The sequence below is a fragment of the Denticeps clupeoides genome, chromosome 19 (assembly GCF_900700375.1).
Source record: "Denticeps clupeoides chromosome 19, fDenClu1.1, whole genome shotgun sequence".
Taxonomy (NCBI): Eukaryota; Metazoa; Chordata; class Actinopteri; order Clupeiformes; family Denticipitidae; genus Denticeps; species Denticeps clupeoides.
This window is the reverse complement of record NC_041725.1, coordinates 3,495,621-3,523,488: the sequence shown is the minus strand read 5'-3', so window position 1 is coordinate 3,523,488 and position 27,868 is coordinate 3,495,621. Positions and strand designations below refer to the sequence as shown.

General features: G+C 43.3%; 1 protein-coding gene across 3 annotated transcripts; it reads right to left on the bottom strand.

Moving 5' to 3' along the window:
- Nucleotides 1-283: 283 nt before the first annotated feature.
- Nucleotides 284-27,772, bottom strand: gpr4 (G protein-coupled receptor 4). 3 transcript variants are annotated; one of them, XM_028962101.1, is made up of 4 exons: nucleotides 27,570-27,772; nucleotides 21,655-21,742; nucleotides 2,679-2,735; nucleotides 284-2,388 (listed from the first exon to the last, which is right to left on the bottom strand). In XM_028962101.1, the coding sequence occupies exon 4, from the start codon at nucleotides 1,839-1,841 to the stop codon at nucleotides 729-731; it is 1,113 nt and encodes a 370-aa protein (XP_028817934.1). In that variant the 5' UTR covers nucleotides 1,842-2,388; nucleotides 2,679-2,735; nucleotides 21,655-21,742; nucleotides 27,570-27,772; the 3' UTR covers nucleotides 284-728. The 3 variants fall into 3 exon arrangements, with proteins under 3 accessions (XP_028817934.1, XP_028817933.1, XP_028817932.1); XM_028962100.1 differs by lacking the exon at nucleotides 21,655-21,742; XM_028962099.1 differs by lacking the exons at nucleotides 2,679-2,735; nucleotides 21,655-21,742.
- Nucleotides 27,773-27,868: the final 96 nt, after the last annotated feature.

The following is a 27,868-nucleotide window of genomic DNA, read 5'->3' as shown; positions in this document are numbered from 1 at the left end:
TGTGTTTGTGGACGACTGGAACTAATTGTAAAATTGTATCCTGTGCAGCACATGCAAAAATGTCTAGATAGTGCTCACCAAATTAGATATTATCAATAATGAAAACATTTTTAAGGGGAGATAATAGATACGGAGAAATTCGATATCAGCCCAACCTTAGTGTCAGCATAACCTGCAAACTATTAAATGTCAAAAATGTCCTCTTATTTCAATGAACAAAAGCTCCAGGAAAACGGGAAGGCAACTCGTTCCTTCGGCATCAGATGACCACAATGACAGAAACCAAATTGCCAGCCTTTATTTTCTTCTGTAATAACATTGACATTTACATGTAATTGTAACCCTCTCCCTACTGACAATAGGGACATTCAGGACGTACAGAGGTGCTACACAAGGCACCCAGAGAGAATTGTAAACATGTTCGGTAACCTTTTCCACGGTGGGTGACGATGTCCAGCTCATCGTTTATTATCTCGTGTATCAAGCCAGCAGACAGAGGAGTGGCTCAGGTCGGTTTAAAGAGGCAGAACCTCTTTTTGTCAATCACGGATGCATAAAAATAAATATTTTTTTTTTTGGGGGAGGGGACTGACAGTTGATCATTGGTTTATACTGTAATCATATACATGAAGTCCAGCAATCAGAACTACTGGGGACAGATAGCGATCAATACCATCTGCGCGGCTGCAGCGTTCCATCTGCGCTATTAGAACAATGGCAGCAGCTCGTCACTTTTTAACACTGAGTATGGTCATCTGAAGGCACTCGTCCTTGAACGCCTCCAACTCCATCTTGTACAAAGGGCCCTTGACCTCCCCGTAGAGGCCGGCCTTTTTCGTGGACAGGGGCGTCTCCACGGTGACGGACGCCGCCGTCAACACGTCGGCCGCCACCGAACCCTTGCTGAAGACACTCATGAGTCCCGCCAGGGCTCTGCCGATGTCGTGGCGCGCCCCCTCGTTCACGAAGCAGTAAAGGATGGGGTCGGCCACGCAGTTGAGGCTGGTGAGCGCCAGCGTGACGTGGTAGGCGGGGAAAAGCGTCTCTTCGCCGCCGCAGTCGCACGGCTTGTGCAGGAAGAGCATGGTCCGCCACAGCAGCAGCACGTGGTACGGCGCGAAGCACAGCAGCACGATGAAGATCAGGCTCAGCGCCAGGCGCTTGATCTTGGCCTTCTCCTGCTGCTCCGTGGAGACGTTGCCGCGCACGGCCTGCAGGATCCCGCGGTACCCGGCCAGCATGATGCCCCAGGGCGTGAGGAAGCCCAGGAAGGTGCGGTACAGGTTCATTCCGGCCACCCACTCCTGCATGGGGTACTTCTCAAAGCACAGCGTGTGATTGAAGGCATCTGTAAACAGCTCGTCGTGGAAGAGCGGCGCCGAGTTGGCCACCACCTCGATCAGCCACACCACGCTGCTGACCAGCACGGCCGTCTTGACGCGCCGCACCTTGGCGAACTTCAGCGGGTGCGCCACGGCCAGGTAGCGGTCCACGGAGATGCAGCAGAGGAAGGCAATGCTGACGTAGATGTTGGTGTAGAAGATGAAGCCAAAGAGTTTGCAGGACTCCTGTCCGTGCACCCAGTTGTCGTGGTGCAGGAAGTAGTCGATCCACAGCGGCAGCGTGGCGATGTAGAGAAGGTCGGCCACGGAGAGGTTAATCAGGTAGACGCCGAGCTCGTTCTTCTGCCGGACCTGCAGGTAGGCCGCCCACAGTGCCATGCAGTTGGTGGGCAGGCCCAGGACGATGACTATGATGTACAACGTTGGGTGGAAAAACTGGTCGATGTCGGAGTCAACATAGCATGAGATGGTGCACACGTTCGTGTTGTTGGACGCCATCAAAACTCCTGACTTGAAATTCTAATTCATATCAAGTTTTATAGAATAATTTAGATAAATGCAAAGCATATTTATATTCCAGCTCATGGCATAGTTCAGAAATGAGTTCATGAGTTCAAGCCCAGACTGCCTAATGGCTAAAGGCGTTGAGTACAGGGAAGGGAAGCTCCTTCACGAGGCTTATTTAAAAAAGACCCCATTCCTTCCATGCCTTCGACACTCCCGTTTTCAACACTGAAGTCCAAAAGGCTTTAAAAGTCAGTCCTGCATTGCACTACTGTCTCGCTACATTTCCTGAAAGAGAAGAAAAGATGGCAGCTGAAGGTCTTTTATCTCGGCGGGGACAGGCCCCGGCGCTGGGCTGAAGTGGTCATCAATCTCGCAGTGATTACTGTCACCCCCTCGTTGCTGGAGGGGGGAGGGAGGATTGGTGGCTGTCAGCAGAAGGAACTCCGAAGGCTCCTTGTCATGCCCCCCATCTCGTCCCTCAATTTTCAGCGAAGGCCGTCCGGTCGGGCGCTGGTCATTTATTCTGGCTGGTGGACATCTAAAGAGAAAGACAGGGCCAAATGTAATAAGGAGTTTAAAATGGCAACATTTATTTTTTATTTGGCAACACTTATTTTTACAGTCATTCTGTTCCTGAAACACCTGAACTGTCTGCTTGATCTGCCTCCCTTTTCATTCAGAAAGTATTCTTACACCTACTATTTATCGTTATTTCATATCAGTTCTTCATATCTCATTTTTTAAACTGTACATTTCATTCACGTCTGGTGTACAAATGCACAGGTGTATTGACTCAGGCAAAAAAAAATAAAAGTAGAGGTTACGTACACTTTTCCAAGGTCAAATTCAAGGTCCTTTTTCCAAGTTTCTTTCAGCAGCTTACAGCTATTTAGACATATTTAAAAGGATTATTAGACATGGTATTTTGCTACTAAGGTTAACTTTTCATTGGCTAGAAAATGCACACATAGCAGAGCTATTTATATTACTAAAGCGAAAGTATTATATAATAGGAATTAATAATACTATATATGATCATTTATCTATGGGATGATATTTACATATTTACAATAGGCACAGAATAAAAATAATTTAAAAGGTTTGCAAAACATTTTGTATATGCAGAGGTGCTGTCTCTACTGAGACTGATTCAAGTGGTTTGAAGCACCAAGCAGTTTCTCCCTGTGGCATCGGTCTATGCAGGACAACCTTTGTCCTACACTGCCAAATATCATCAATTCATATTGATGGCAAATTGATGGTGACTGATGATATTTACTATGGCCAGCAAGCACAGACACACACGTACACACACAATTAAATACACAGAGAACAAGGGCTAAATATAATCAAACCTCAATACAAATTCTGTAAGGTGAACAAGACCTGAAACGAAACTTTTCACAGATATGGCCAAATATCTCAGCAGATTAAACAAAGATTTGTCGTTTTTATTACTGTGTACAGTACAGAAAAAAATAAATATTAAATCATAGGTTGAACCTTAAATATAACTTTCCAAGCTTCTTTACGGTTCTCTTTCCAAACGTACATTGTTACATAAAGTAGCATACGATGTACATCATCATTCTTTTCTGCTAACATGTTTCCTGAAAGTTCAAAAAAATTCAGGAAGTACATGATCTCCATTATTTTTTTCGGTGAAGTTATGAAAGAGGACATCATTGATTTTATGGCTGCTGTAGAAAGAGGTACATTTGCATGCATTTTGAAAGCATAATAAACAAATGTTTGTAATTTATTAACAGGCTATGGGGTTGCCTAGCAATATGCCCACAACATAAATCACCCTGGGTGCTTAATGTAAAATTTGTGCTTCCCCCTTTGCATAATTTACAAAGGCTTTGGATGTGGCTCAAGACAAATGTTTTTTTTGTAGACTTTCCCAACAACCTTTCTTTAATTTTATAGACCCTCCTATTAACCCAATACAAAAAATTATTTGCAAATGTCTTGTTCTCAGCCGGCTAAGATATAGTTGAGCAGAGCCATGAGTCTTTAATTCCCTCCTACCTCAGATCTGTCATCACCCCTTGCTCTGCACCACGATCTCTCTGATCCTCCAGCACTGCTTCACTGGTACCACCATCTCTCAAGGTATAATGAAAGCATTCATCTAGAATCTTCTCTGTCTTGGATCTAATGAACTTCCACTATGTCCAAGTCATAAAAACCTTCCTTTTCAGGAACTTTTAAGATATTTAGAGCTCTTACTTACACTTTCTTAAAAAACAATAATGAATGAATAAAGGGGTTGGGTTCTATCTACAGATCGGGGATTTCAATAATGAATGTTTTAAAGAACTTATGTAAGTTGCTCTGGATAAGAGTCTCTGTCAAAAGTATTTGGTTGCCCTCTAGGTCATCCATGGAGGTCTGGATTTGGACTCACACTCAAAATTAAAGTGGAAAAACATAGTACAGGCTGATCCAACTTTGATGTAATGTCCTTAAAACAAGTCAAAATGATGCTCAGTAGTGTCTATGACCTCCAGTTGCCTGTATGACCTCCCTAGAATGCCTGGGCAACGCCTGAGGGATCTCCTCCCAGACCTGGACTAAAGCATCTGCCAACTCCTGGACAGTCTGTGGTGCAGGGTGGCATTGGTGGCTGGAGCGAGACATGATGTCCCAGATTGGATTCAGGTCTGGGGAACGGGCGGTCCAGTCCACAGCATCAATGCCTCATGTTGCAGGGACTGCTGACACTCAAGCCACACAAGGTCTAGTATTATCTTGCATTATCAGGAATACAGGGCCAAGCACACCAGCAGATGGTCTCACAAGGGATCTGAGGATCTCATCTTGGTTCCTAATGGCAGTCAGGCTGCCTCTGGCGAGCACAGGGAGAGCTGTGCGGCCCCTGAAAGAAATGACACCCCACACTAGGGCTGCACAATTTGGGCAAAAGAGACATATTGCAATTATTGAGAAACCCTGGTAAGGCTAAACAACTGTTTTGGTTATATTTGGCCATTATAAAATCCCGTATTATAGTTCTTACGTTTAACCAAAACGTTTTTGGAGGCTGACTTGAACAGAGGGATGCATAGCTTTGCTAGCTTAGCTAAGGTTAATATTTGTAAACTGAGGTGAATTTCTTTAGTTAACTTTTCTCAAACTTTTAAAGGTTTCCTAAACAGCTAAGAACAGTCTAAATAGTTAATGCCAACGTTAAGCCAAAACGTTGTTTGGAGGCTGACTTGAACACAGGAATGCATAGCTTTGCTAGCTTAGCCTAGCTTAGCTAAGGATAAGACTTATAAAACAGAATTTTATAATGGCCAAATATATTCAAAACAATTGTCCAGCCTTACCTATGAGATGTAATCCCCCGGGATCTGGTTTGAGCGTACAGTGGTTTGTACAGCCCCAAGCAGCACAAGAGTGAGGCATTTTTATGACTATGTGAGTCACGAATCTGAGGTCTCCATTGAACCGAATCGAAAGTCATGTGACCAAACACGTCACATTCGACTGAAGTGAGACTTCAGTCAGCTCGCAAACTTTGAGAGAATGAGTGATATGCCGATTCAATCCATGTACTAATCATTTAAATTGCAGCTTTTTGCGTTCATGTAATCGCACAGACTGACATCGCGATTACGATTGCGATTAGATTAATCGTGCAGCTATACCCCACACCATTACTGACCCACTGCCAAACTGGTCATCCTGGAGGATTTTGCAGGCAGCAGAAAATTCTCCACACTGTCTCCAGACTCTGTTACGTCTGTCACATGTGCTCAGCGTGAACCTGCTTTCATCTGTGAAGAGTACAGGTAGTCAGTGGCAAATTCGCTAATCTTGGGGTTCTCAGGCAAATGCCAAACGTGCCAAACGATATTAGGCTGTAAGCACAACCCCCACCTGTGGACGTCAGGCCCTCATACCACCAACAAGAAGTCTGTTTCTGACCGTTTGAGCAGACACATGCACATTTGTGACCTGCTGGAGGTCATTTTGCAGGGCTCTGGCAGTGCTCCTCCTGTTCCTCCTTGCACAAAGGTTGAGGTAGCGGTCCTGCTGCTGGGTTGTTGCCCTCCTACCGCCTCCTCAATGTCTCCTGATGTTCTGGCCTGTCTCCTGGTAGCACCTCCATGCTCTGGACACTACGCTGACAGACATCAAACCTTCTTGCCACAGCTCGCATTGATGTGCCATCCTGGATGAGCTGCACTACCTGAGCCGCTTGTGTGGTTTGTAGAGTCCGTCTCATCCTACCACCAGAGTGGAAGCACCGCCAACATTCAGAAGTGAACAAAACATCGGCCAGACAGCATAGGAACTGAGAATTTGTCTGTGGTCACCACCTGCAGAACCACGCCTTTATTGGGGATGTCTTGATAATTACTTATAATGTCCACTCGTTGTCTAATCCATTTGCCTGTGAGGTTGATTGTCAGTGAAGCTTCCTAAGTGGACAGTTTGATTTCACAGAAGTGTGATTGATTTGGAGTTAGACTGTGTTTAAGTATTTTTTGAGCAGTGTGTGTATAGAAAAAGTGGTGTGTGTGCAAGGTAATATTATAATGAGGACTATAAAGACAGCATTGCCGTTGCCTGGCCTGCCCAGCTCTGGACATCCAGTCAGCAGTCAGCACAGGACAACTTTTCCTTGGCATACATGTGTACACATCACACATTACATATTTCAAGGATATAATGTATATGTGCAAGGTTTTTATCTATATGTGCGAGGAAAAGTGGTGTATGTACAAGCTTTTCTTGATATTTGCCTAGGAGGCACCTCATAAATAAGAGCTGGTATGACTGTACACTTGAAAGATCTTTCCTGTAAACACCAGCAGGTGCATGTAGCTCACCTTGCAGAGTGGCTCTGCTTAAGAAGTGACCCATATCAAGCTCATGCCCAGAAGAAGGTCCTCTCCAGATAATGCTGTTTGAGTGTGGAATAAATTGTGAATTGTGTAAACACAATTGACATGAATTCCTTGCTGGGGGACACAGGCCTTTTCTCAGACAAACTTAACCCTCAAGGTGACTGACACAAACGGCCGGGCAAGTACATTTCCAGTACGATGGTATTTTAGATGTTCTATCAGATAACGACGTGGAGATCTTATAACTTGCTGATATTTAAGACTAGCATTTGAAGAATATTGTATAGTAGGGATGATTCGGGGATTCTGCAGTAGCGGGTACCTTGGGCAGGCAGCTTGCTGAGGGACACAGCAGGCTGTTGACATGAAGGCCATCATCATCTGCATCTTCGCCCATCTGTCACCCAGGGCTGTATTTTTTTTAATACGGAACGGATTTACTGGCTCCCTGGTTCTGCAGCAGAAGCTCGCAATTCTTTAAAGCGTATGAAGTTAATGATTGACAAAAAAGATTTGACCGTTTTATTTATCTGAGTATGAAAATGACAAAAGCATTTTTTGTTAAAGTATTAATAATCTGCTCCAAATCATTCATCCAGGAAGCCACTGCTTTAACCTTGTGCAGAGCACTGCTCTTTAACTAACCTATCGCATATTACATTTTTGATTATGAACAGGATGCTATTTCAGGAATGCTAATAAGCCTGAGCCATCCAGCCATTTCCCACCATACCAAACTATTACTTCCCTTTCTTTCATTCCGGCCTTCAAAATTCGGTTTATCAGCACAGTTGAAGTAATGATGTGTTCCTCTCAACGGACAATTCAAATTGGTTTTAAATGACCGGGGTGTCAAAGAGAACACTGACGCATGCAGAGCTGTCTGGCAGTCATGTAAATTATTGTTTAAGGAGAAAGTTTTCATGCTGATTCTCAGTGTGAAAGAGGTGTGGCGTGAGAATGCGAGTTTCGTGTTTCCCAGCAAAGAAAGGAGAGGAGGCACATGTAAAGCGGTACGTCGCACAACATATGCACCTTCATATAATGGCTGTGGCAACACACCCACATTAGACCAGTATGTACGGACAACGTGGAGAAAACGGGAGATCACTGAGGAAGACGGGCAACAGAGCAGCATCTTAAATACACAACAATTCAGGTGAAACAAAGAGGAAGGAGCCAGGTGATCTGCTTAGGGTTCAATGAATGTCTGGAGGTCCAAAAAGTCATGGGTAAGGGATCCAGCTATGCTGCTCACAGACTGACATCTGATACACGAAATACTGGAATAGTCCCTGGCAGCCTCCCGAGTCACAAAGCATTCAGGAACAGCGTGGAATTATGAAAGTGCCCTCTTCATGTCCTCCAATTTCAGAGTTGAAAGAAAGTTCAGAGGCAAACATGGAGGTTTTGTAAGCAGGAAAGTTGAAGACTAAGCAGCCGTATAAAATGAGTGAACCTCACTAACCGCCTGCTATAGGAGGTTTTAAAGATTTAAATCTCCAATAGAAATCCATAGGACAAAATGTTTTAATACCTGCACCCAGTCACTGGTATAACCTCCAGCAGGGTATGTTTGTCAGAGGAGATGAGACGATGGACTGTTAATAATAGCAGAGTTGTTCATCTGACAGCATAATGTATGTATTGTATGTTACTCAAGCCTTCTTGCGTCACTTTTTCAGCCAACCCGCTCGTACACATGATATCTTCTGCCAAGTGTAACCAAGCCCACCCCAGCCTTGGTGTTTACCAGGCATTGACGTTCGCAACTTTAATTTACGGAGGTGCTTTTCTAATCCACAAGGCATTTCTTATCTGCGGTCTACGGTGAGCCTTTAACACTGACAGACGAGTGACCTCTAACTACATAATAAAAAAGGAGTTCCTCTGACAGTGTCCTCGCAGGATAGCTGGAGAGTGGGGACACCGTTGCTAACCGGGCATATGTCATCCACACCAGCGCCGTTTGATGGCATGCCAGTGAGGATTAGCCGGCTAGGCAGCACAAAGGCCGCCCACAGCTAGCCCCCGGCACAACGTCCCTCTATTGCCTTCAGATCCAATTTGCTTAACTTACACTTTCCCATCGTGAACCCCGCAGTCCCAGGGTGCTTTTGTTTTTCAGAGTCTTGGATGTCTTCACTCAGCATAATGACAATAGCATCACGTGTGCCACAAAAAAACCTCCCCCGGTCATGAGGTCCACAGACCTGAATCGTGTTGGATTACTCCAGCAGGATTACGTTATTAAAACTGTCCTGTTACAGAGCAGCTAGAGTCAGTGAATCTTAAATATAGATAAAGATTTTAATGTGGAAATTGCTCTTCAGTTATTTTGGGTGGGGGGGCATCACTTGTTGAGTATCATTTCTCATTATTCTCAAAATAACAACAATTCGCCCTTTCAGCTTTTTTCGTGTTTTTATTCATTGGGCTTCATGCCCTGTCAGGGAAAATGGATCCATACACTTTTCTTGCACTGTCCCTTCTCATCCTGGAGTATGAGGTGGCATCAGGTGACATCATGTGTTTGAAAAATGGACAAAATAATAAAAAGGATGACCTCAATACTAGAGGTGGGAATCTTCACTGGTCTCATCACGATTTTCTTGAAAAATTAAAACTACATAAACAAAACGACCATCACCTAAAAATTCAGCCATCATTCACAAACGTATGGGGTTTCGTGCCTTCTGGTTGGTAAATGATGACATAATGCCTTCTCAATTCTACACGCTCAAATGATTCAAACAAGGCGTGAACTATTCAAGTTTCTGAACTCTTCTTCTGAAAGGTACAGTAGAGGTCAAAAGTTTGGACACCTTCTCATTCAATGTGTTTTCTTTATTTTCATGACCATTTACGTTGGTAGATTCTCACTGAAGGCATCAAAACTATGAATGAACACATGTGGAGTTATGTACTTAACAAAAAGTGGAGACCTGACCTCCACAGTCACCCGACCTGAACCCAATCCAGATGGTTTGGGGTGAGTTGGACCAACAAGTGCTAAACACCTCTGGGAACTCCTTCAAGACTGTTGGAGAAGCATTTCAGGTGACGACCTCTTGAAGCTCATCGAGAGAATGGCAAGAGTGTGCAAAGCAGTAATCAGAGCAAAGAAACTAGAATAGAAAACATGTTTTCAGTTATTTCACCTTTTTTGTTAAGTACGTAACTCCACATGTGTTCATTCATAGTTTTGATGCCTTCAGTGAGAATCTACCAATGTAAATGGTCATGAAAATAAAGAAAACACATTGAATGAGAAGGTGTCCAAACTTTTGGCCTGTACTGTATGTATGTGTGTGTGTGTGTGTGTGTGTGTATATATATATATATATATATTATTTTTTTTACTATTTTTACTTGTACAAGCACAGTAAATGTATCTAATTGTTGAATTTTTGAGTACAGTAAAAAAAAATTTACTTAAATTTATAATTGATAATAATTGAAATTGCTGGGTACTGAATTAATACATTGTATTTTGTGTATTTGGGCTTTTTGCAATATTTCTTATCTATAATTTAATCTACAGGAATGATGATGAAGACGATGGGTCGCCAATGCAATCTGCAATAAAAAAAATGTCTGAAAATTATAAAATAAAGGCCAACTCTCCAACCCCCGCAAACACAGCCAGGGCCATCATCACCTACCCTGACCTACCAGAAAGATGTGGAAGGCTGCTGAGGCGGAAGACCTTCAGAACAGTCAACATCTGGCCAACTCTCACGATGGCAGGGCCATCAATTAGGCCTGTCGCAATAAACAATAAATCAGTTAATAATTAAAACGAGCTGGATAATTTTTTTATTTGCATGCTTGTTTGTTTTCCTTGTGCCTCTCTATACCAAATGGGAATATTGGCTCTTTTTACCGAACCGGCCTATTTGGCTCTGCTCACCAAGAAGTGCCGGTTCTTTTGGCTCCTAAACGTCTCTTTTAAAAAAAAAAAAACTGCACCTCTTTTTCTTTAACCTGATACTGATTAGCGTGACCTGATTTGAGCTTTTTCATATTATGATGCCGTCTCATGGGCGGGCTTTTTTGGATGTTTCCGGCAACTGCGTCCTTAATGTTTAGGCAGCTCAAAAACCTGGACAGTCCTATAAACATTAATAAAACAGCTCCTGAACAGCCGCCGGTTCCCATCGTTCACTAAAGAGTCGGCTCATTTGCGAACGACGCGTCATTATTAATGAGTCAGTTAGGCTACCTGCCAGCCGCATGGTCTCGTATCACAGAGTGTAGCAGGGCCATGCTGCTCTTCCGATGTTAAGACGCTCACTGCACTTTCGACGTTATACAACGTTTCAAAATAAAAGTTCCAAATGGAAAAACAGGGATGGATTTAATATACATAATATAATGCACTTCAGTTTACATGTGTAAATCATTGAACGTCATGCACTTTGTCACTTGTGAAAGCCGTAGATAATGGGTTAGTGCTTTATTTTTGAAACGTTGCATACTGTCAAAAGCGCAGCGAGCAGAAGAGAGGCTGTATTATTTTGCACTTTCAAAATGTATTAGCTACAGCAATTCAAAAACTGTATGTGTGTGTAAGTACAATGACATACATGACTTGTTGCCAGACTAAAGTAGCTACAGATTTGCATATGGCACCTACTTTTATTCATACGGAGTGTTAGTGTTGTTGTTAGTTACACTTTTCCCATTTTCCCTGTCTGAGCCTGATCTTTAACATGTTTCCATGTTTAACATGACATTGATCCATTTTACATTTTTTTGCAACCAGAATGTTATCGACAGAAGCTAGCATCTGTTTCAGCAACTCAGCATCCATTTTTGCGCTAATCGAAACGCATCACCTGACCATTTACTTTGCAAGCCCGAGCCCGAGTAAAACGATAGATATGAAATGCTGAGAAAGCATAATGCATCTATAAAACACATTACATGCAGTGATAAATGTCCTGGCCCAGTGTCTCCTCTCCCTGCTGCCTTTCAGCAACACGCAGCAGCAAACGGATCATCAGGCCGAGATGATGACTTCAAGGCCTTTAAACACTTATCTGGTTTAAATTTCAGCTCGGAGAAGCACTTTAAGCACCAACACGTTTTCAGTATGTTTCCTTTCTTGTAGAATTGTGCTTCAAATAAAGAACTTTATGTTAACCAGATTGATATTTAATCATTTACAAGTCAATATTTCTATATGGACAGTGGATTAAAAAAACCCACTGTTTACAGTAAACCTGTAAAACTGCATTGCTAAATGCGATGCCGTGGAAAATTTGGTGCACCTATGAAATAAAGTTAGGTGCACCGGTGTCACCAGTAAAAAAGGTGGCCCTGAAAAGTGCATTTATTTCTATTTTCATTTTCTCTGAACCCAGTTGCCTCTTATGCTGATTCCTACACACTGGAGTAATTTTATGGGAGCATTATGATTTAGAATAAAAAAAATACAAACTGATAGGCAAGTTTTAAGGTCTCAGTGACTATAAAAAGACTCAAATAGAATCGATTAGAATTGATTATCTTGTTACAGTGGCACCTTCACAAAAACTGTATTTCTGGAGGAATTGTTTCCATCACCCATTACTGGTTTTAAAGTTGTGGCCAACTGCTGCATGTGTTACATGTCTATCAATAATATCATAAAATATAAAAAGGCATGTTAAGGATTTTTGTAAATAAAAAAAAAAAAAATGTTTTACCAAGCCTAGTTTTAAATCCCACACTGTCCCCATAATGACCTTCATGGACATTGTGCCACCTAACAAAACACTTTGTCACTACTATAATAAACACTAATATAAGGGTCTGTCTGATGACTGACTGCTGTTTTCAATTGTTTATGATGAAAGGAAACAATGTTTGAATTTGGATGAACAGTTTGACTCCTTCCTGACTCGCCAGCATGATACAGCAGCCAACAGAGTCATGGGCAGAAATATTAACCCTTGACGGGTCACACTTATACCGTCTTTTATACTATGAAATATATATTCTGACTCACAGGTAAGATTTGTCAGCAGCAGTTTGTAGGTCAGTGCTGTCAACTCCTCCCACGTTAAAGTCCACCTCTTGGCAGGAGTGTTTTTGGCAGACCTAGTGCTGTTGATAGGGGTTTTATTACTTTTTTTAAAAAACCAGGGCACTCGAGTTCACTCAACAACCCACAACAACCCACTTGATGGTCCTTCTTTTGCAGTCAAGAAGGGGTGTCTACTGTGTGTCTTGATTTCCAGAATATAATAATCTAAATTTCTTTCTGCTGAAACTGCTAAAGTAAAGCGATCTCAAATGAAACATGAAAATATAATAATAATAATTGTTATCATCATTATTATTATTAATAATATTATTATGCAACGTTGAAACTAATTAATCCTCTGTGTACACATGATTAATCATGCTAATTCATTTCACTCTTGACACTTATTTAATGTAAATGATGAACTTATTTAACATTGCTATAATTGCAGTCAAGCATGATTTGTCATATTTTTAAAGCATACTGACTCATTGTTCTTATTAAATAAGGAGAATAAAAGGAAACACAGCAGCACTGTGAGAACATTTTGACAGGAATGCGTAGAAACGTTTTTGAGAAGGAAGAAGAGCGCTGCCTCTCAGCGCCATCAAAACACCCCTCTTCACCCTGCCTGCAGTGAGTGAGCGAGGGAAGTGGATCTGAACGCCGGCCAGCTGCTCTCAGCGGCGGCTGTGTCCGTACAGCTGTCCCCACGCCGCGCCGGCCGCCCCCGGAGCGTGGTGGGAAAGACTCGGCGTTCCCCGACCAAGCCCCACAAAAACAAACACGGCGAGAAGGACGGCCGGGGTGCCGCTCGGCTTTTAATCACGAGGGCTTCCGCTCTCCCCTCCCCGCCAGCGCTCCAACTTTACTGCTTTTCTTGCGCTCTTCACATGTCAACACATTCAAATAGAGAAAGGGCAAGGAGCGAAGGGGAAAAGAAGAGAAAATGACGGGTTCAAAAATAGCACTGGCTAATTATTCATTCATTAGGCTTCATCCTTTCGTGGATTCCACAAGACTTGGCATGACACTGAACAGCAGGTAACAGACACTGGGGTCAAATGGGGGCTTATTTATACTAGAGAGGTAACCGGGTGTTATCCCCCTGGCATGGCCCTGCTGCAAGCTGACACTCTGCCCGGTACTCCACATAATACCACATTCTGCCAGCAAGCAGATATGAAGTCTGAAGGTATGAATGCTTTACATTATCCGTTTTATTTATCATTAGACTGTTTACTTGGTCCACATGTACAGTACAGTATTAACCCATTGTTGTTCATCAAAATAATTACACTGATTCTATTAAAGTAATGGAAGCAGCGACTCTCTTGCAGAGGGATGCAGCACTCTTAAAATTGCAAAGCTTCTGAAGTGTGATCATCAAACAATCAAAATAGTGAACAGGGTCGCAAGAAGCGTGTGGAAAAACCAAGGTGCAAAATAACTGCCCATGAACTGAGAAAAGTCAAGCGTGCAGCTGCCAAGATGCCACTTGCCACCAGTTTGGCCATATTTCAGAGCTGCAGCATCACTGGAGTGCCCAAAAGCACAAGGTGTGCAATACTCAGAGACATGGCCAAGGTAAGAAAGGCTGAAAGACGACCACCACTGAACAAGACACACAAGCTGAAACGTCAAGACTGGGCCAAGAAATATCTCAAGACTGATTTTTCTAAGGTTTTATGGACTGATGAACTGAGAGTGAGTCTTGATGGGCCAGATGGATGGATTGGTAAAGGGCAGAGAGCTCCAGTCCGACTCAGACGCCAGCAAGGTGGAGGTGAAGTACTGGTTTGGGCTGGTATCATCAAAGATGAGCTTGTGGGGCCTTTTCGGGTTGAGGATGGAGTCAAGCTAAACTCCCAGTCCTACTGCCAGTTTCTGGAAAACACCTTCAAGCAGTGGTACAGGAAGAAGTCTGCATCCTTCAAGAAAAACATGATTTTCATGCAGGACAATGCTCCATCACACGCGTCCAAGTACTCCACAGCGTGGCTGGCAAGAAAGGGTATAAAAGAAGAAAAACTAATGACATGGCCTCCTTGTTCACCTGATCTGAACCCCATTGAGAACCTGTGGTCCATCATCAAATGTGAGATTTACAAGGAGGGAAAACAGTACACCTCTCTGAACAGTGTCTGGGAGGCTGTGGTTGCTGCTGCACGCAATGTTGATGGTGAACAGATCAAAACACTGACAGAATCCATGGATGGCAGGCTTTTGAGTGTCCTTGCAAAGAAAGGTGGCTATATTGGTCGCTGATTTGTTTTTGAATGTCAGAAATGTATATTTGTGAATGTGGAGATGTTATATTGGTTTCACTGGTAAAAATAAATAATTAAAATGAGTATATATTTGTTTTTTGTTAAGTATTTGTTAATAATTATGCACAGTAATAGTCACCTGCACACACAGATTTCCCCCTAAAATAGCTAAAAATAAAAACAAACTAAAAACTACTTCCAAAAAATACTCCGACTGAGAGAGTTCATAATTCTGAGATGCTGCATATATTCCAGAGCATTATGAAGAGCGATCAGATGAATTGCAAAGTCCCTCTTTGCCATGAAAATGAACTTATTCCCCCAAAACCCATTTCCACTGCATTTCAGCCCTGCCACAAAAGTACCTGCTGAGATCATTGCAAAGATCCTCTCATTAACACAAGTGAGAGCACAATGCTGGAGCACAATGCTGGAGATCATTCTGTCATGCTGATGAGGTTAGAATATCAGACTGGATGCTTTAAAAGGAGGGTAACCATGGTTACCTGCAAGGAAACACGTTCCATCATCACTATGTTGCATAAAAAGAGCTTCACAGGCGAGGATGTTGCTGCTACTAAGATTGCACCTAAATCAACCATTTATCAGATCATCAAAAACTTCAAGAAGAGACGTTCAAGTGTTGTGAAGAAGGTTTTAAGGTGACCAAGAAAGTACAGCGAGCGACAGGACCGTCTCCTAAAGATGATTGAGCTGCTGTATTGGTGTGCCACCAGTGCAGATCTTACTCAGGAATGGCAGCAGGCAGGTGTGAGGGCATCTGCACCCACAGTGAGGAGAAGACTTTTGGAGGATGGCCTGGTGTCCAGAAGGGCAGCAAAGAAGCCACTTCTCACCAAGAAAAACATCAAGGACAGACTGATATTCTGCAAAAAGTACAGGGATTGGACTGCTGAGGTCTGGGGTAAAGTCATTTTCTCTAATGAGGCCCCTTTCCGATTGTTTGGGGCATCTTTAAAAATGATTGTCTGGGGAAGAAAGGTTGAGCCCTACAATCAGTCCTGTCTCCTGCCAACAGTAAAGCATCCTGAGATCATTCACGTGTGGGGCTTCTCGTCCAAGAGAGTGGGCTCACTCACAATTTAGCCTAAAACACAGCCATGAATAAGTGAAAGTGAAGTGATTGTCATTGTGAAACACTGCAGCACAGCACATGGTGACACAACGAAATGTTTTCTCTGCTTTTAACCATCACCCTTGGTGAGCGGTGGGCAGCCACGACAGGCGCCCGGGGAGCAGTGTGTGGGGACGGTGCTTTGCTCAGTGGCACCTCAGTGACACCTTGGCAGATCGGGATTCGAACCGGCAACCTTCTGATTACAGGGCCACCAAGAATGGTAAAGAATGGTACCAAAACATCCTCCAACAGTTTGGTGAAGAACAATGCCCTTTCCAGCATGATGGAGCACCGTGCCATTAGGACAAAGTGAGAACTAAGTGGCTCGGGGAACAAAACATTCAAATTTTAGGTCCATCGCCACGAAACTCCCCGGAATTTAATCATCATGAGGCAGGTGGACAAATAAAAACCCACAAATTCTGACAAACTCCAAGCACTGGGGCATTATGGGCAGTGGTGGCCTAGCGGTTAAGGAAGCGGCCCCATAATCAGAAGGTTGCAAGTTCGAATCCCGATCTGCTGTGCTGCAGTGTTTCACAATCACTTCACTGATCCTGTCACTACTTTTACTGATTATAAATGAATTGGTCGCCATCAGTCAGGATTTGGCCCAGAAGTTGATTGACAGCACGCCAGGGCGAAACACTGGTCTTCATACACTGCAAATATTGCAAAACACTGTAATTGTCAATAAAAGCCTTTGAAACAAATAAAATGCTCGTAATTATACTTCCATACATGACAGGAACAACTGACAAAAGATCTAAAAACACTGAAGCAGCAAACAGTATTTTTGTTATTCTCAAAACTTTTGGCCACAGCTACAGAGAAAATAAGTGTATTATAATACATTTAAAGACCACGAACCATCACATTTACTGAACCCTCACCTGATTAGGCTTTCACACGCTGTATATGGGTGAGAGTTTACATTCGTGATGCAATAGATTTTAGAAAAAAAACGCTCACACACAAAGGCAATTCATCATGTTACACTCCCTGGCTGAACTTTGGGTGAATTGCATCTTTTGGGGACAAACTGTGCCAAGTGTGAGGCACGCACACAAGGCCGCCAGTTATTAATAGCCACTGCTGCACATAATAAGTTGTGGAAGCGGCTTGAATCCATTAAAAAAGGTATGAAAAATCAATAAATTGTAAGTCACTTCTATTAAAAAAAAAGTATTATAAGTATAAGCTTTTCACAAGAGACCATTTCAGAAGATGTTGCACTTTCCTAACCACCTTCTTGGTTTTTGTCTACAGCTGAAAGAACTCAACAGCCCCTTCTCTTCAAGCCTCAAATAAACACTGAAACCCAGCTTGTTTATCAATCTTCCACTATCTATTATGATGTTTATGCAAAGGATGAAGACGTTTAAAACATCTCAGAATTATGAACTCTCTCAGTCGGAGTATTTTTTGGAATGCATGTTACTTAAATTCACACTGACGCCGCTCAGTAGCCGGGGACCAGCTGACAAGAGCCTGGGATGCCTGGAAGCTCCAGTGTCTTACAAGACAGAGTCTGTAAGCGCGCAATGACAAGATGTGCATAAAACACAACACATCCCAGCTCTTCCCGTGGTCCATAGTCCAAAATAGATGTGCACCGGTTACAAAAACAGCATGAACAAACTTGACTCGATCTGAGTCGAATGGTTTTTGAATAATGGAGCAGAGCTGGTATCATACCAAACCTATGATCAGCTTTTAAAATGAAAAATAACATAAGATTCATGAAATTTTAAAATATATTTACAACATGCATTATATTCCACTGTTTCTTCTTGCTTGATGCTGACATATCCCAAGTGGGTGGATAGACTGACTGCCTGTGTTTGATCTTCTCTCTGATCTGAAACCTTTTGAAATACAGCCTGGACCATCTTGTTCTCTGACTCTACTTACCGACATCTTCAACATCTCACTGAGCACCGGCTTTGTTCCAACGTGTCTCAAGGCTACCACCATTATGCACGTGCCTTAGAAGTCTTCAGTGTCGTGTCTCAATTATGAATGTTCTGTTGCACTTACACCCATCATGAAGTGCTTCATGAGGCTGGTCATGAAACATACGAAGACCATCTCCAGCAGCACCACACTAAGCACTGGATCTCCTCAGGACTGTGTGCTCATTCCAATGCTTTTTCCCCTGCTGACCCATGGCTGTGCAACGATTCACAGCTCCAACCACATCATCAAGTTCGCCAGACACGGGTGGGTCTCATGAGCAAGAAAGACTGGTGTAAAGTCAACAATCTGTTTCTGAACGTGGATGAAATGAAAGAGATGATAGTTGACTTCAGAAGAGAACAGAGGGACCACTCTCCACTGAACATCAACAGATCCTGTGAGGAAATCGTGAAGAACACAAAGTTCCTCTGTGTTCATCTAAAGCAGAATCTATCCTGGACTCTCAACACCAGCTCAAAAGCTAAGACAGCCCAGCAGCATGTTTAATTCCTGCAGAGGCTGAGGAAAGCCCATCTCCCATCAACCATCCTCACCACCCATCACTGTCTGGTTTGGGAACTGCACCACATCGGACCGCAAGGTCCTACAGCAGATAGTGAGGACACACCCCTCACATGCACTCTATCCGGAAAAAGGTAGCAAAACTTTCGGGCCTCACTGCCAGTCTCTGCAACCGCTTCATCTTCCAGGCCATCAAGACACCTGAACACTCAGGGAACATACAGACTTTTATGATTAGAATATATTTACATTTACAGCATTTAACAGACGCCCTTATCCAGAGTGACTTACAATCAGTAGTTACAGGGACAGTCCCCCCCGGAGCAACTTAGGGTTAAGTGTCTTGCTCAGGGACACAATGGTAGTAAGCGGGACTTGAACCCGGGTCTTCTTGTTCATAGGCGAGTGTGTTACCACGTGTATTGTACTGTTCCATTTTACACAGCAGTTTTTGCACTATTTTACTTGCCACCTTCCGTTACATCCATTTCCCTGCTTTTACTGCTGTCTGTCTTCATTGTTGTGTGCATGCTTTGTTTGCCGTAAATGTTTCTCCTGCACTGCCTGTGGCCCATGTTTGCACTTTTTCAGTCCATTCCTTTTTCCAGTGAGTCTGTAACATTGCATCTTTTCCTCTTGCTTGAGGTCCGCTTTCATACAGCGAAAATCCAACTGAACCAAAATGCTCTGCTTCAAACAACGCAAGAAATTTCTTTCTTCTGATTGGTCAGATGTATTGCCATAGGGACAACACAAGTAAATACAGGAAGCAGGTCTGTAGCTGTGGACTATGTTTGCATGATATTGGAGGGACATTTGGAAATTGGAAGTTTACGCGGGTTGTCTGTTGCCCTGGCGATTTTAAATTATATTATTTGCATTTACAACTTAAGGCAAAAATGCATTTTGAAAATGTGGCTCGGTTACATCTTGAAATCAATATGCTGATTCACAGGAATCGCCAAAGGTGCATAACAAGCCAACACAGGAGGTGGCGTGCATTAGTCATACGGAACTGTCAAAAATGAAAAAAAATCATGTGATAGTACTTGGTCCTGTTTTGGTTCGGTATACGTTCTCAACTGGCACCAGAGTTCGCGACCACCTCTTTTTGTGGATCTCGGTGTGGTTGTTTTGATGCACACTTGAGTGTGATTACTGTGTTCACACTGGACGAAATGAACTGCACCAAGAACTGCTGTCTTTTCCGATGTTTTGCCGAGGATAAAGGCAGTAAAGTTGGCTGTGCCTGCTAGGTTGAAAGTGGAAAGGAGGGCATGAGGCACAAGAGCATGACTTGAACATGAACCTACACAGGCAAGAAGGCATGGAAACCCAGGAGAGCTTTTAAAAAATGGGCCCATCATCAGCACTAGGACAGGGAAACAGAGCAGGAAGTGAAGTTCCACATCATCACAACAGCACAATGTCCACAAAGGCAACAGGAACACTGTCAAAACTGGAGCAAATTATATGTACTAATGAAAAAACAAATATAATTATACGTCCGGCTCTTGTCAGGAGACCAACAATCCATTGTTGTAAACCATGAAAACACAGTGTTGCATTGAAGAGAAGACAAAAGTAGGTTGTTTTCAACTTGAAGGGGCTTAGAGCTTCATCTCCACTTACTTTGACTTAAAAATACACCCCTGAGGGAAGCGCACAGAGCGAACAGTTAATCAATTCATGTGCACTGCTAACGTCAGGAACAAAAGGCCGTCATATCAAACATGTTCCCTCGGAGGAATATTTATTTCTTATTAAACACGAGAAAAAAGGATTTGGAAATACTGTCCAAAACAATGTTTGTTTATTCATGTACACTATGTTTAAAACACGATATTCTATAAAATACTATGTCAATACTGCACATTCACTACAGCGCTCTGTAATTCAATTGAGCAGTGGGCTTCAAACACCAAGGCCTCGAGGGTTAAACTTTGTTGACTAGTCGTCACGCACAAAAGAATAGGCGAACTGTGTTTGGCTGATATTCAGTGCCCACTTGAGACGTTGGGATGATGATGGCCACGTTCAAGTACACCGTGTCCATGGCAGCTGGAACCTCCACGACCTTTTTAAGTGTTTCCAGATGAGCACTTGAGATCCTGTGGTTGTTAATGCTGACGAACTCCACAATATTGACCAAAAAGTCACCTGAAATGATTGTGGAGGGAGCTCAGAGCCGAGCCGCATCTGAAGCCCGCTGCCATCTCCACAGTCTTCGGAGGCTGTGCTGGTCCAAGCATCCAAACCCACAAGGGCTCGATTATTTTGTCCGTTACACATTCACTGTTTACGCTGTGCATTTATTTGGTGACAAAACCCATTAGAGTGGCCTGCAAAGCCAAGAAATCGACAGATTGGAGGCCAGCCACACGCATCAAGGAAAAACAGACAAAATACATGTGAACGCATTATAATATTATTCATCTTTCACTGACTCTGCACAGTAGAGCTCACTTTTATTTTAATAGCCAAATGAATGCAAAATGAATAACTTATAAACATTAGTTCCATTATCAACATCAGCTATTTATATACTCATTCGGCTATGCCATTTAGCTGCTCTGTATATCACACTGGAATCAGGGAATAATACAATCCACAAAATTAAAGGAACAATGAGTAGCAGAATTAATACGGGCGAAAAGTTGGATTGGTAAATAAATGTTTTTTTATTTCATACAGGAGAAGGTGTATAAGCATATTCATTTCAAGCGCACAAACAATGATGTGTTAGCATGTTAGCGTGTTTCTCAACTGCAGCACATTTCAACAATCACATATTTGACCATTATATTGTACACTTCAGTAAATATTTCAATAAAAAAGAGGTTTAATCATGACTGCTGTTTGACCTGTTTGTGACTGTGCCTTTAAAAATGAACTTATTGTGGGGTTGCGTTTGTTTTCGTACTTTTTAAACAGTATGTTGTGTATCTAGACATTTTTGAGTCACTCCACCTCCATTGTGACTTTCAGAAATGTGCTGAGACCCTGCACTGCGCCCTGAGTTTCGCTGCGCACGTACTTCATCTTTCTTTCTTTCAAGCGGCCGCTCATTTCAGGCTTCGCCGCAGAGGCATCACTGACTCACCAGAAGACTGCGGGCCGGCATCCTGCAGAGAATATTAATGACTCCAATAAAAGTGGCACATTTTCCAGTCGCATTCCCAGTTAAGGGTTTCACTGACAACCTCGTCATTCACCTTCATCTGTCTTGTTACAGAAACGCGCCGAATCCCAGTGACAGCACAACATTGGCCCAACAGTTTGAAAAATCATCTCAAACACAACTTTCGCTCAACTAAAAAGAGGAAACCCGAAGCCATGACACGAAAAGAGTAGAATTGCTGCCTGTGACAGGAACATCACGTACATGTCGCACATGGTGGTGGCCTAGTGGTTAAGGAAGTCGCCCCATAATCAAAAGGTTGCCGGTTCGAATCCCGGTCCGCAAAGGTGCCACTGAGGTGCCACTGAGCAAAGCACCATCCCTGGGCGCCTGTCATTGCTGCACACTACTCACCAAGGGTGATGGTTAAAAGCAGAGGACACATATCGTTGTGTACCCCTGTGTGGTGATGCAATGACAATCTCTTCACTTCACCAAAAAAAATTCACTTCTCAATACACATCTACTTAGGTGTATTTCTATTATGACAGAAGGTAACAAAAGTAAGTAAAGAAAAAAGGCATATATTTCACAATGACAGTCCTATAATTGTGCTTTGTGCTGTTCTGTCCCTCCTCTAGAAAAGGAGTTGGATCAAATGAAGGCCACTGCTAGTTTTTGATGGTGCCCATCATAGCTTCTCACTTGCACAAGCTTTGGACCTCTCAGTTCTATCCTGTGGAGTCCTATGGTGCTTCTGCTGCCCTGTAATACCACACCTTGTCCCATCATGTTGACTGGACCCTGGTCTAGAATGATTCTAATTCAATATGCATACCATTATTGTTTCATAACTGCTTCATAACTAGCACACACAACAAGGTAGTACAAATTAAGGTCTGCTGTAAACATTGATACCAACAGCTGGTCCCAAGAGGGAACAATTCTGAAAAACGTCAAATAAAAAAATAATGCATGTACAAAACAAAAATGGTGAGTATGTGAAGAAAAGTGGTGTATATGGAGTATGTGTGAGGTTTGTATGTAGATGTGTGAGGAATATATGGTGTATGTGTGAGGTTTGTATGTAGATGCGTGAGGAATATATGGAGTATGTGTGAGGTTTGTATGTAGATGTGTGAGGAATATATGGTGTATGTGTGAGGTTTGTATGTAGATGCGTGAGGAATATATGGTGTATGTGTGAGGTTTGTATGTAGATGCGTGAGGAATATATGGTGTATGTGTGAGGTTTGTATGTAGATGTGTGAGGAATATTTGGTGTATGTGTGAGGTTTGTATGTAGATGTGTGAGGAATATTTGGTGTATGTGTGAGGTTTGTATGTAGATGTGTGAGGAATATATGGTGTATGTGTGAGGTTTGTATGTAGATGTGTGAGGAATATATGGTGTATGCGTGAGGTTTGTATGTAGATGTGTGAGGAATATATGGTGCATATATACCTCGATGTGTGAGGTATATATGGTGTATGCGTGAGGTTTGTATGTAGATGTGTGAGGATTATATGGTGTATGTGTGAGGTTTGTATGTTGATGTGTGAGGTATATATGGTGTATGTGTGATTTTCTCTTGATATATGGCCTAGGGGGCGCCATATATAGCAAACCACTATGTCAAACCTTACTTATCACTAATGAATTATCACTCATTACCACAAAATTTATGAATTAATTGACAGGCTTTTACATCAATATAAAAACACATTAAAACACATCCTATTCTTGTTATTTTTAATACAACAGAACCACAGCAGAGCAAGGATGAAAAGAGTTATCATAGTAATATGATAAAAATATAGAACAGAAGGGAGCACAGCAGGAAGAGGTTGCAATTCGATTCACTGCTGATCTCAAATAACAAGTTTGTCAGTCACACACTGCAGGACCACATATTTTTGTGCACCATGGTGCAAAATAGAAAAAACTGAATTTGATTAAACAAAATGGATCATCACATTATGAATCTCCCATGGTAAACATGATATCACCACGCCACTAATTCAGTGATGCCTATGGGAACTTTGCACCAGTCCTGCCAGTCTGTGACATTAACAGACTGCTAATTTAACAGGATAACACAATTATTTGTGTCTGAAAAGTATCTGGTTCCTCTTCAAGTCTCACACTGCAAGCAACGCAGAGGCAGCCCAACCCGACCCCCCCGCCAGATCCCGGTTTATCCTGTGGACAACACTGACTTTGCCTAAACATAATTGTCTTAAACTACTTCAGGAATCCTAAAAATGTTGTTGCCTTGCTTGCTGATTGGTATTTGTGTTCGGGGGTATGGGTTGTAGTCAGGCTCGTATCCGTTTCCTATCCTTCTATCCTTTCCGTATGATTCACTGCTTGTAAATTTGTTTACGGTGATTGATAAAAGTGTTTCGCATGTTTCAAATTTGCTTTATAAAATGTTCATTTTTTTAATGAAACCTTCATTTGATTTGTAGGTTTTAATTATCGAAAATGAATGCCAAGGCCCTATGATTTCCGCAACGTGGAAAACACGGACAGAATCGCGGAATGGAACAAAGGGAATATATTTGTTTCTGGCCACTGCAGCCCACTACACGTGTTGAGACGGGACTTTCGCACATCAACACAATGTATATGTGCAGTCAGCGATGGCGACGAGTCTGTCAGGGCCCAATCCGCACCACTTGCCCGATAGGTTCCGCGACTCTTAGTGCTAAGTTTAGAGTCATATCAGAAACAGGGAAAAGAAGCAAACTAGCATGATTTTATTATCACTTTTATTTTACAAAAGGAAGAATGTTTAATTTTGTGAGATAGCTCTTCGCGAGAAATGCACATATGTTTTACATGTAAATGGTTTACAAAAGCAGACAGTAAATGCCCAAGAAACTTTGTTGAATGTGATATGTCACATTGCAGGTTATTTTTTTCCCCGCCCACTCCATAATCACATAGTTTTTAGGTGAATAAATGCGTTTATAATGGAGAAACATGGAATTCAGAAGGATTAAAATGGAAAAAACGGAATTTAGGATTTCATAGGGCCCTGGGACGGAGGCAGGCCTACGGCAATTATGTTTCATGCCCACACATTTCGCCACACGTTCCCTTTCCCTCGCAGCGCATGCAAAGCGAGGCGAGCTTTTAAAAAGCTGTAGTCGTCCGGTCAGGTTGGAGCTCTAATGAGTATTATGTTGAGATGCTGGCTACTTTTTGTAGGGTGAAATGTATGTTTAAAATAAAATGAGTAAGCCGCTGCTGCTCAGTGAGACTCGATAGAATCTCGATAGAATAAATTCGGTTAGATGACGGTTAGAATTGTGCAGATATTAATTGCAGCCTAGTGGTGAGGAAACTGTTCCTAAATCCCGCTGCTTCCAGTAAATGCTATAGTGCTCAAGGGGGGCCGAACATCTAATTAGTGAATGGAAGTCACTCCGGATTAGCGATGTGACGTTTTACACGGTTCTTTTTTTCCTAAATCTCTAAATGCACATTTACACGTGCAACCAGTTGAAAAGGTTACTTCTCACTACTGCCAGGCATGCGTTTATTCTGAAAGTGTACTAAATAAAGCAGATCTCGCCCTACTCAGAGCACAGAGACGAGGCTGGATTTGAATCCCTTGCTGATAATCCGGCACCCAGATCTTTGGTGAAATATTTCATCCTTTTCCGTCCGTGAGCATTGTTGCTGTACAGATAGGCTCGCTGCTGACACCTCCGGTATATTTAAATGGAGGCCGAGCTGCCGCTGTTCTGGTGTGTCACAGGGTCGGGGGGTTAACGTAAAAGCCCCCAGGAGGTCGTGGCGGACCGTATACATGCATGCTGGGTAATGTAATGCTCGCCATAAATTGCTGTGGATCAGAGAAACCTCTGAATGGAACGGAGGAGAGAGCCAGGCACCTGCCGGGGCCATGAAACCTAATGGGCCATGGCCGCCGTCGACGGGCAGAACATGATCCCATCAGGCCCCGGTGGCCGAGAGGCTTCGCGGTGTGCCTTTTCATGTGTGTTGTTTGCTTACTGCGAAATGATCCCCCGTTTCCCCCGGTGGAATAGCAAGGCAGTCATGGATCCTTGCGGCTGGCGCTGACCTCCCTCTGCTGACCACAGAGCGGAGGTCACAGGGGTCACGTTTTCCCATTGGTCGGAATCTGAGATCTGGGTTGGGGAACGGCGGTGACATTCCCGGGGTTTGTTGGCGGGTGACGAGTGTGCGTCTCCGGCTGTTTACTCCACCTGAGAAAGGCGGCCCGCAGCTGCCACTTATCACATAAGGAAATCCTGTTTTTCTCCTCTCAGCTATTTTAAGCCCAAATTGACAGTTCTCGTGTGTTTTTTTTTTTTAGTCGCGTCGTCAAAAGAATATTTAAGCCCCGCCGAGGTTTTCCACAAAGTGCCTGAGACACACACACACACACACACACACAGACACACACACTCGCATGCATTAATGGGCCAAGGCTCAGGTAAGCGGCTGCTCTCAGAACCCACAGGCACAAAGCTCTAATGTCCTTCCCCATTACCCCTCACCCAGCCTCGCCCGTCTCAGGTTTCCCCCGCAGCCGCCATAAAAATGAACTCAGAATGCCATCAGAGCCGATTAGGCGCCGCGATATTCCCCGGGTGTAAACAGCTCGCCGCCGTTCGCACCGCCTCACACCCGGTATATACGCTCCAAGGTCACGCGGATCTGCAGCCTCACTCACCGCGGGTCTGTCTGAACACAGGACGTTCTGGAGATGCCCACAGAACGGCTACCATGTGCGCTGCAGGCCTTACGTAAGGTGCTCACAAACTTCAGAGCCCTGAAGGAATACACCAAAAGCCGTAGGAAACGAGGGGTTTGCAGAACTGAACTGTCACAAAAGTGAGATTCAAAGATGAAATGAAATGAAGATGGACGTGAACCCGTCACATACACGTGCAAAGATTCCCTGCCAGTGAAGCAATCTTTTCCAAACATGCTCCATCCATGCTTATTCCGTACTTTTGCGCAGTAAGCTGTGTTTGAGAGAGATTAGAGTTGGTAATGTGTGTGCCGACGTGAAGGACCCTGTCATCAGCAGAACACCGGCCATTACCCGCGCACAACTCCATTACTACAAAGCAAACAGGCATTTACAGGCGCTGGGTGGGCCGGGACGAGGCGCCGCGCTCTTTATAGAGAGATTAGGGTGCTGCTCACCGGGCTCTTAATGTCCCTGCTTATCCCCAGGTCCCGAGCGGGCAATTAGTCTCGAAAACGTCACACGCCGCCATGTTCAGCGGCTCCTTCGTGAAAAATCCATTTAAAACATTCAGATTATTTAAATATCATGCAAGACCAATGCAGACCTTTCTTTCTGGTGTATATATATTTTTTTTTTAAATAGGAATTCATGATAAACACGCACTTCAGAAATGCTGATCTGAAACCTCGGAACATGCTCCCTGTCCCGAACCTGTCCAAACAAGGAGGACAGGAAGGTCGGGAGGACTTGCTGCAATTACTGTCAATATCACAGGAATTCTGGGGGAAGAACAAGTGCATCATTGTGCCAAGTATGTAGACAAAGGCCATCAGAGCCCACTGACATGATTTCATTATCTGTGTTTTTCACGTTAATACAGCATCGCCACATTAAATGTATTAAATGTGCTTGTTCTTTTCGAAACATCACATTGCATTGTTTTATCGCAAAGAAAAATAAAAGAAAGTTGGATTTTGATGCTTCCACATAAAGAGTTATTTCGTGAGTAAAGCACCGCAGATAGATCGGCGGACCACGAGCATCTCGGCGCGTTTTCAAATCATTTGCAGCGAAATAAAAAGTCGCATCACTCACCTCCGCTGGCGACGAGTCCGAAGTCGCGTCCGTAATTCCGCGCCGCCGATCTGCACGCGCCGTGTCCGTCTGGCTCGCGCGCTGCGTCCCCTGGAGATGGCGCCAACCCCGACACACACACACACATGCACACACACACCACACCAACACACACACATGCACGCACACACACATATACACATGCACGCACACACATATACACACACGCATGTACACACACTCACACGCACGCACACACATGCACGCACGCACATACACACACATGCACACATACACACACACATACACGCATGCACACA